The 10,215-nt window shown below is 42.4% G+C and overlaps 1 protein-coding gene across 1 annotated transcript in view; it reads right to left on the bottom strand.

The window, feature by feature from the left end:
* Window positions 1-694: 694 nt before the first annotated feature.
* LOC147022963 (junctophilin-1-like) overlaps window positions 695-10,215 on the bottom strand; it is a 51,015-nt gene continuing 41,494 nt past the window's right edge. The window contains exon 7 of the mRNA XM_085887917.1: window positions 695-2,062. Coding sequence (XP_085744043.1) covers window positions 1,982-2,062 — 81 coding nt within the window. The 3' untranslated portion in view covers window positions 695-1,981. The remainder of the gene's footprint in view (window positions 2,063-10,215) is intronic.

Genomic DNA, 10,215 nt, shown 5'->3' with positions numbered 1-10,215 from the left:
TTGGATTTGTCTAACATGAGTTAAAAATGTCCACTTATGGGGAAAATGTTTTTTTTTTTTTTTCTACAAAAGCGAGGAAGAGCGGAAATAGAAACGTCTTGATGACATTTTGAACTCCATATTGACCATGTGTTTGTTTGTTTTAACCTCTGCCATCGAAGGTGGACGAGGTTATGTTTTCACCCCTGTCTGTCTGTCTGTCTGTTTGTCAGTCTTTGAGCAGGATATGGCAAAAGGTTATGGACGGATTTGCACAAAACTTCGGCGATAGGTTGGGTGTTTCACAAGGACAAATTGATTCAATTTTGGTAAAAATACGGTTCGGAGAATTTAAGTGATTCTTTACCATTGAGAGATAGGGCCAAAAACGATATATAGCAGGATATCTCAAAAGGTTGTGAACGGATTCGGATGAAACTTTGTGGACAGGTCGGATAGGTGACAAGAACAAGCCAATTAGATTTTGGTGTGTGGCAAGGACGAATGATTTGCATGCAGATCTTGCCTATTGATGAGATACAAAATGTAAAGTGTTCTGCTGGCGGAGGTATGCGCTCTACCGAGTGCCATTCTAGTTGGTCTCACCCCATAGGGGTTGCAAGTTGTGTTTGTGTGTATTTTTTTGCTTTAAAAATGTTTTTCTCTGCAACCGCTTGTCCGATCAATGCAAAACCATAAACATAGGAGGCACTCCCCATGGATAATATTTTATTGATAAGTTTGATGTCATAGGTCACATGGTGCTGCAGCCATATGGATTAAAGGGGAAAAAAATGGACATCTCTGAAACCGCTCGATGAAAAAAATTGAAACTTGGCATATGTCAACTCATGGGGTATATATATGGTGATAATGATGACATCATCATTGAAGTGCTATTCTTGCTCTAATTGGTCAAATTGAAATCCTTATCCAAAAAATCTGGAACTTTAATATATCTGATCTACTACCTGCTGTAAGTGCATAATTAAATTTATGATGTCATAACCCATGCCAATAAACTATGTACCCAATATAATCGGGTATATGGGCCATAATAGTTGCGTGTTCAGTTAACAATGGTATTTTTGTTCAGAATGAACATGCAAGGAGAGACTCTGCACTCAAATAGTGCTGTTCTAGTTTGTATATGTAAATATTTAGCTCTTTTACTGTTCGCTGTGAATGGATATCACTTCATTCAGTGAACCATCCTGATCCTGGATGTGGTGTTGAGTTTATGGAGTGTTTTATTGAACCAAGTTGTTACTGAGGAAAATCTCGCTTTCATCAAGAATGTTTTACAAAACGTTTTGTGAGAAAAATTGCAACTATAAAGAGTTTAGTGTTTCAGTTCACGTTGCCATGGATTTATATTTCAATTTTAAAGTTTGGGTACGAGCTAATTTTCAGGAGCCATCTATTTATTATGTACGCAAATATGGTGAAACTTTAATCCTTTATACATCCACCACCCTCCCACAACTCCCAACCATGCTTCACATAGTGCTGGATCCAATGCTAAAACACATAGAGTTAAGTTTTTCTGCAGAAATATTTCAATGATTGTTTTCTTTTGAATTAAAAATTAATGCAGAAAACTAAGAATGTGCCAGCAGAGAAAAAGCTGGGTGACAATTTTTCTGTATTGCATACCATTCTTCAAAATGCAAAAACAACCGATTTGCAAAAACAAAATCGTGTGTGTGTGTGTGTGTGTGTGTGTGTGTGTGTGTGTGTGTGTGTGTGTGTGTGTGTGTGTGTGTGTGTGTGTGTGTGTGTGCAGAATATACTGACAAACTGAATTGCAGACTCATGCATGCATGCCAATGAGTCAGACTGGTGGTGATGAAAGTTCAGACAACTCATGTCAGGTGACCAAGACACTTGAACAAACGGCTGTCAATATGTACACGTGGTGGGATGGAGTCCCGAGAATCAGATTGGCTGGAACGTGCGAATTGCAAACTCTTCCAGGTACGATGTTCTTCACTTTTTGTGATCACGTCATGACCAGCACGCCCAGCACCATCACACCAAGCACCAGCATGCCCAGCATGGCTGCAAGCAATGTGTTTGGGCCCTAGGAGGTGATGGGAGAGAGACACACTTTGTCCAGTTATAAAACTTGCAATGAAGAACTTGTGCAAAGAAGCAGATTTAAGAAAGGCCCTTCAGGCCTGCTTCACATCTTTGACTTCATATATTCAGCATAATATTGTGACGTCCACGGGACTTGAACAGTCCCGCCAACGTAGAATGAGCCGAAACGATGGAGGCGGTTTATTTATTTATAACCCAAACATGGCGGTTCTAATCGCTCTACCGCAAACGGGACGAGGAAGGTGGCACGAGTCACTTTTGACTGAGTTGATGATGTTTATTTGTTTTTATTATTAACCAGAAATAATAAAACTCGGCAAGAAGAGGGATCCGGGGCGATTCGACGGGATGGTGTGGGATCGGGCGTGGGGAAAACAGACAATTCCAATGAATATACAGTTCTCAATCCCTCTAAGGCGCCAAGCACACACACACACACACACACACACACACACACACACACACACACACACACACACACACACACACACACACACACAAAACGTAGCTATTTCTGGTGGTCAGGCTGGACTGGTGTGGACGCAACTGTCCCTGGATCGGCGTCGGACGAGCTGGCCTTGTTCTCGTCAGGGGGGCAGGAGAAACCGTGGTGCTGTCGACCTCCTGGTCTTGGCCCAAGTCCGCTCACAGCCGCCAGGGAACCAGTTCTGGCGCCAAGTTGCGAGCAGGAGAGGGAGGCAGGTCCGCCCGCCGTTCGACCCCGTACTCCGAGTCAGCAGAACCCCAGAGCCAACCAAGGTGAGGCACGAGGCTCAGCAAGGCTCCAAGACACGATCAAGAACACGATCGAATCAGCACAACAACAAGGACGCTCTCCGCGCAACAGCCTCCACACCAAAAAAACACTATCTTTTGGTTGTGATCTTCTTCCTCTTCCTTTTTCGACCCCGAACAGAACCTTTTTATCCTCCTGTCCTCGTCACTTCCAATCGAGCCGTTTATTGGCCCACCGCCGTCGCCTTCTGCCAATCGTGATCACGGGGCGGAGCCTTCCGCTGCACTGTCCTGTGACGTCACGGCCAGTCTCCAGAGAATACCAAAAAGGGGTTTACGCAGACACACTTACCCTATCCCGTGTCTCTATCTAATTACGTGACAATTATCATTCCCCCCCTTGAAGAAATGAACATTTACTAGACAACTTATCACCACTGAATTGCTACTTATTACATCGAGATCCTGGTAAACTCGAACAGCATGGCATACCTAATTAAACATCCTAATTACCCTTTGAATGCATACCCCCCCCCCCTCAAACGTTACAATATCCTGATGCAAGGCAAATAAATAAAAATGACCCACATCAACTAATCAGCAAAATGACGAGTCAAAATATATGGGGCTTAAACCAACACAGGTTAGCCAGTGCATACGCACCTTAAGTTGTGTACAAGTAGAATTTCAGAGTTTTTTGTTATGCAGTACATGGATGGGAGGAGGTCAGTAGGAGTAGGGAAATGGGGTTTATGGTGCAGTCCAAAATTTACATTGAAGTGAATGTGGGAAAGGGAAAAACTTTCTGAAAAAAAAGTTTTCATATTTACAGAGTTTGATTTAAACATATTATAATTTAGTGATTAAATCACTTAATTAATATGTTGTTTTCTCTCACAGGTAATTGTATCTGAGGTGCAAAATGAAAATACTGCTTTTGCCACAACTTGGGGTGAAATTGTTGATTTGGTTGAAGACCATGTGAGTGACCAAATCCCACAGAACAAGCTCCACCTTGATGACCCAACCAAAGAGTTATATCTTGGAGACACACAAAATCCTGAAAAAGAGTTTTACAGCAATAGTACTCATTGTGAGTTGTCAAGACAATACCCACTGAACAAGTTCTACCTTGATGAGTCAGAATACAAGTTTTACCTCAGAGGCTCACTAAATTTTGGGAAAACATAGCATGAGTTCTGCCTCTGGTTTCAGTACCTACCTTGGAGGCTCAGGAAAAGGGTTCTGCCAAGATGGTTCTAAATGTGGAGCCTACCTCGGAGACCTCACAAATTTTGAAAAAGATCAGTAAATGAGTTATCCCTTGGAGACTTGAAAAACTTTTTATTATTTTGAACACTTGGAATGTGGGTTTTGGTTTGATAACTCACAACGTGATACTTGTCTTGGAAACTCGACAGGAATGTGGTTATACCTTGGAGACTTTGAAAGTTGGTTTTATTTTGGTGACTTCAAATGTGGTTTCTACCAAGACTCTCAGGGTTTTAAAACTATTGATGTGGTTCTTTGTTGGATGGTGCTTGATGATAGGGAAGATCAGTTGATTACAAATAAATTAAATTATATCAATTATAATACCAAGCTTGCACACTAAAAACTCGGCTCGCTGTCACACGATCCGTATGAAATTGCTGTGGCACTTAGCGGACATGCCGACAATGTTTGGGAAGTCTTGGCGTTCCATAGTACCACTTGCATTTTGCACAATGTGTATTTTTGTCATTCCCCGTGTATTCTCTGTCGTCTGCTACCAGCTATGTTGTACTGCTATCCCGTGCATGTGCACGGGTATCGCTAGTATTATTTAATTCAATATTAGATGAGTAATATATTTATTTTATTTATTTTTCAGCAATATCAAGAAAGTGCTGGAAAATTCTTCCTCCCCATTTCTACTACTTCAAACTTGAAAGTCTTGAAAAACAGAATTGGAAGAGGAAAAAAAAATGTGTATATATATATATATGTATATATATATATATATATATATATATATATATATATATATATATATATATATATATATATATATATCAGGGGTTTCCTTGTTTTTTGGAGTAGGAGGCTACCATTAAAAAGTAGCAGGTTACCATCACCGCGAGCGAAGCGAGCGTAGCTGTATGGCCGGGGTCCAGGGCCCGAGGCAGGCCCTGGAAGCCAGAGGATCCTAGATGGCTGAGATGCATTCCAGCATGATTTCTGACATGAAATCATTCTCATATTATCATGCTGTTGGGGTGGAAAACTCCACAAAAACAGGTGGTTAGGCCTATACTGGATGTAGTTGCATTAATATACTGACTGACTGACTGACTGGTTGACTGAAATTCAGCTATACTGTATAGTTAGTTCAAGCAGCTTTTAAACAGGGTTCATTAATTTAAGGCCATGGTTTAGGGCACACCAAGGTGTCTGGAAGATGGAGTATCTAAGCACTTTAAAAGAGAGGCATTTTAGCAACATTTGGGCCATACCTTAGTACTTCATAGGGAGATGATACTGCACATGGTGGAGTACAGTGAGCAATCTGAAGTAAGTGTGTTGCATAATAATAGTGTAGATGAACTAGCATTCATTAAGGAAACCATATTCCATTTCTCGGATTTCAAAACAGGGGGTGTAGAGATTTCGTGGTGCCAAAAAAAAAAAAAAAAATATCGAAAAATTGGCGCTGAAGTAGGTGGCGACCTTTGACATTTTTTCTCTGAGTAGACGCTGTGGGTCACCGGTAACCGGCTTCTAAGGAAACCCCTGTTATATATATATATATATATATATATATATATATATATATATATATATATATATATATATATATATATATATATAATATTTGGTTGGGTGTTAGGGTTGGGATTTTGAATGTGAGGGTTAGGGTTTTGGATTTATGTAAGGGTTAAGATTGATTATGCTCCCTGTTATTTTATGACTCACACACACAAACAAGCAAAAGTTAAGCCTTGACTGACTATTCAGTTGAGGATTCTGTGTTTGGGGTTCACAGATCTAAGAATGTCCCCCATTACACACATTATATATAGTTTTGTTTGTATATTTTTTTAATACCTCAGCAGATGTCCCCTGCTATACTCCACAAAGGTGTATAAGTAGAGGATTGTGAAGTGTTGACATGTTGCTTTCAAAGTGTTATTTACTTAGTTTTGTCTTTTGTAATTCTTGTGAAGAAAATGAAGCAAAGAATTTCTTCTCTCTTTAAATCGTACAATTTATAAGTCCAAGGAACTCTATCTATAACATCAATGATTTTTAAAAGTTCATTCGTCTACCTCTGCATAACCTTTCTCAAAGAAAATTTCTCAAATTTTCCACTGATATATTCTTACATCACCACCAACCTTAAACTTTGGATTTTTCAGATTAATCTCCTTTTTGTATGTTAATTTTGTAAATGCTTCTGATGGTTTTGATTTTGTTGAAGAATTAACTGAATTATTATAATTATCTGCAGTGTCCTGAATTAAAGGCACCCATTGTTCAGTACAGAGTTAAGTGAATTTTTTATATTGTCTCTCTTTCAAAGTGCGATTAAAACGCTCGATAACAACCACCTTTCCTTCATTAAAGGTGCTTTATAATGCAATACCATTATCTTTAAGAAAATTCAAAAATGTTTTGTTGAACTCTGTTCCCTCATCTGTCCATAACTTCTTTGGTTTCCTTTTGCTTTTATTAAATATCTGTTGGAAGGCTGACATAAGAGTATGACCTCTTTTATTTTTCAAAGTAACGACCCACGCATATCTCCTCCTCAAATCAATAACAGTTAAAGCATACTTGTATCCCTTACCATTATTGAGTTCATTTAATTCAGCAGACCAAATGTACTCAACCCCTTTGGAATAAACCTTGCTTCTTTTAAACCTTGTCAGGGTCAGGTATGGGAGCATGTGCCAGAACAGCGCGTCGCTGCGTCCACTTTCCGCCGGTACTCCAGGGGCCTCCGTCTGGCCATCCCCCAGGCAGATGCCAGGCCCATCCCCATCTCCTTGAGATGATGGTCAACCTGCTGCAACCATGAGGCACGTGGTCGGCCCACTGGCCTCCTCCACTCATGAAACTCCCTCGCTGAGAGAATCTGGTGAGCAGGATCAGCGTCAGGAAAACGAGCCACATGTCCATACAGCCGCAGCTGACGCTCACGGACTATGCAGGTAACAAATCTCATCCGAGTCTCTCTCAGCAACCGCTCGTTGGACACAAAATCCGACCAGCGATAGCCAAGGATTCTCCGAAGAGACCTGGTACCAAAGGAATTAAGTCTCCGTCTCAGATCCTTGGTTAAAGTCCAAGTCTCGCACCCATAGAGCAAGACTGGAAGTACCAAGGACCTGAAGACTCGGACTTTCGTCCTCCCGCACAGGTACCGGCAGCGCCACACCCCATGATCCAGTGAATCCATGACTCCCCAGGCCCGACCCAGACGTCTATTGACCTCCGGCTCACAACCTGCGGAGACATGAATATCACTGCCAAGGTAAGTGAATCTATCCACGACCTCAACATCCTCACCACAAACAGACACAAACAGGACAGCAGCATCCAAGATGTCACCGAAAGCCTGGATCTTTGTTTTGACCCAAGAAATCCGTAATCCCAACGGCTCCGACTCCTCATTCAGCACCTCGAGGGCCCCCAAGAGGATGTCTAAAGTCTCCGCAAAGATGACTGCATCATCTGCAAAATCAAGGTCCGAGATCTTGACATTGCCAAACGATGCACCGCAACTTGATCTCTCCGACATCCTCCCAAAAATCCAGTCCATACAAGTGCTGAAAAGTGTGGGGGCAAGTACACATCCCTGACGAACTCCAGTAAAAACTGGAAATAAGTCAGAGGCAGTACCACCACACTTCACAGCACTCTCAGTACCAGAGTAGAGTTCAGACATCAGATCGATCAGTTTCGGTGGCACCCCACGAAGACCAAGAATCCTCCAGAGGACATCCCGATTCACTGAATCGAACGCTTTACAGAGATCAACATAGGCTGCAAGCAGCCCCTGCCGAAACTCTCATCTGCGTTCGGTGAGGACACTAAGTGCAAGGATACGGTCAATCGTTGACCTCTTTGGTGTAAAGCCTGACTGCTCTGGACGCTGGTGCTCAAGCAGATGGTGGCGAACCCTATCAAGAATTATCCGAGCAAAGACCTTGCCCGGCACTGAGAGCAGCGTCACCCCTCGGTAGTTGTTGCAGTCTTGGCGATCACCCTTCCCTTTCCAGAGAGGGACAACAAGGCCCCTCTTCCAGTCAGTTGGGATGATGCCTGTGTTCCAGGCAGAGCACAAAACTGCATGCAATGACACGAGTGCAGCATTTCCACCAGCCTTGAGAAGTTCGGCATGGATGCCACAGATCCCTGGAGCTTTGCCCCGTTTCAACTGGTTCACCGCAGCCCGTGTTTCCACAAGCGATGGTGGACCACAGTTGATTCGAGGGTCAGCAACAGGGATTGTAACACCCTTGACGTCCAACTCGACAGCTGGGGGATCAGCCTGGTACAACCGCTCGAAGTAACCGGCCCAGCGGGCCTTCACTTCAGACTCCTCTGTCAAGAGCCTACCACTCTCTGCTCGAACTGCAGTGCTCCGAGGGATGGGCTTGGATGAACGTAATGCGCGAATTCCCCTGTAAGCGGGACGAGAATCACCTGTCCACAGGTGATGCTCTACCCCCTCACAGATTCCTCGCACATAGGCCTCCTTGTCCACCCTCAGTGCACGTACAGTTTTACGCCTCAGCTCCCTGAACAGCTCAGCTCTGCCATTCAGCCTGGCCCTGCGACTCTGGTCAATGGTATCCAGTGTCCCTTGAGAGACAAAATTCTTCTTTGCCCTGCGGTGAACTCCAAGGCATCCACCGGCAACATCAAGGACGGTGGTCTTGAAGGTGTTCCACAACTCTTCAGGACCCCCAAAGCACCCAGACCCCCAAGTGTCCACTCAGCCTGTTCGCAAACTCCTCAGCTACTCTCTCATCCCTGAGCTTGGCAACATCCAGCCTAGGCTGGGATGGTACCATTCTCCAGGATTTAAGGTGCAGCTTTAGAGTTGCTACAACAAGCCTGTGGTCAGTATTGAGGAACTGAGCACTCCGGTAGACCCTGCAGTTCTGGATCATCCTCCAACGACAGTCAATGAGGACATGGTCAATCTCCTTTGCCACACCGCCAGCGTTGGAATACCAAGTCCAGCGATGAGCTTGCGGGCGCTGAAACCATGAACCAGCCACCCTAAGTCCATGACTTCTTGCAAAGTCAAGGAACTTAGTGCTATTCTGGTTCATAGTTCCTGACCCATGGGGACCAACACACACCTCATAACCATCCCTATCAGTTCCAGTCGATGCATTGAAATCCCCCAAGACTAGAAGTGTATCTCGTCTGGGGCACTGATCAACCACAGCACTTTAGTGCACTTTAAACCTTGTTTAAAGCACTTTTAAAGCACTGATCAACCACAGCACTTTAGTGCACCACAAGCACTTTAAACCTTGTGATTATTGGTTTATGTAATTCATCAGCGGAAAGTTTATTAGGTAAATGCTCTTCAATCTTAATGGCATCATTAGAGTTGAAAAGTTTTTTTGAATTTCCAAGCCGAAGTCTCAATTTAACACTTATCTTCTTCCCGATGAATCTGTTAACTATTTCTCTCGATGTTGAATTTCGTATTAAAGATAAATTATACAACATTTCTCTCTCGGCTTTGTGTTTTTTTCCAACATCGTGCTATTTTCATAATCAATATCATGCTTCATACACACTTCATCAACCCGATTTAGAGGTTTGGACCAAGGTTTAGGATTGTTCGCCTCATCTAATCTTTTATCTAAGTTTGTGCCTGGACCACAGAAAGAATACCCTGGTAAATGTAATTCCCCCGGTATTCCAGCTTTAAATTTACTCCCTGATTAAAAACTTTTTTATATCTCCCTCACGTTTTTCTTTGGAGATAAATTTACTCTTTTTACAGCCACACACTGAACATATCCCTTTTTGTATAACCCTATTTTTACTTTTAACATGTGAGATATGTTTAGTATCGGTGTAATTTTTGCATTTGAGACAAATTATGGCCATTGTATTTATTTACGAAAAAGAAATTCATACACAGTGCAAAAACTTTTTTAGCTTCCAACCCATGCATTTGAATCTTTATGTTTTAAAACACAAGTAATCCTTTGAAATGCCTTCACTCTCTCCATTTATTTAGGGCAAAAATGTAAAACTTTAACCAAAGTCAATAACACCAATGACATCAATAATATAATCTTCCACTCCCTGAAATTGATGTTAATACTCTTGACACATATTTTCCTCGACTTGTTAATTATTTGTTTTCCTCCTCATTGCGTT

The sequence above is a fragment of the Eptatretus burgeri genome, chromosome 7, assembly GCF_056783735.1.
Source record: "Eptatretus burgeri isolate ZD-2024b chromosome 7, Ebu_testis_v1, whole genome shotgun sequence".
In the NCBI taxonomy this organism is placed as follows: Eukaryota; Metazoa; Chordata; class Myxini; order Myxiniformes; family Myxinidae; genus Eptatretus; species Eptatretus burgeri.
This window is presented reverse-complemented; position numbering and strand designations above follow the sequence as displayed.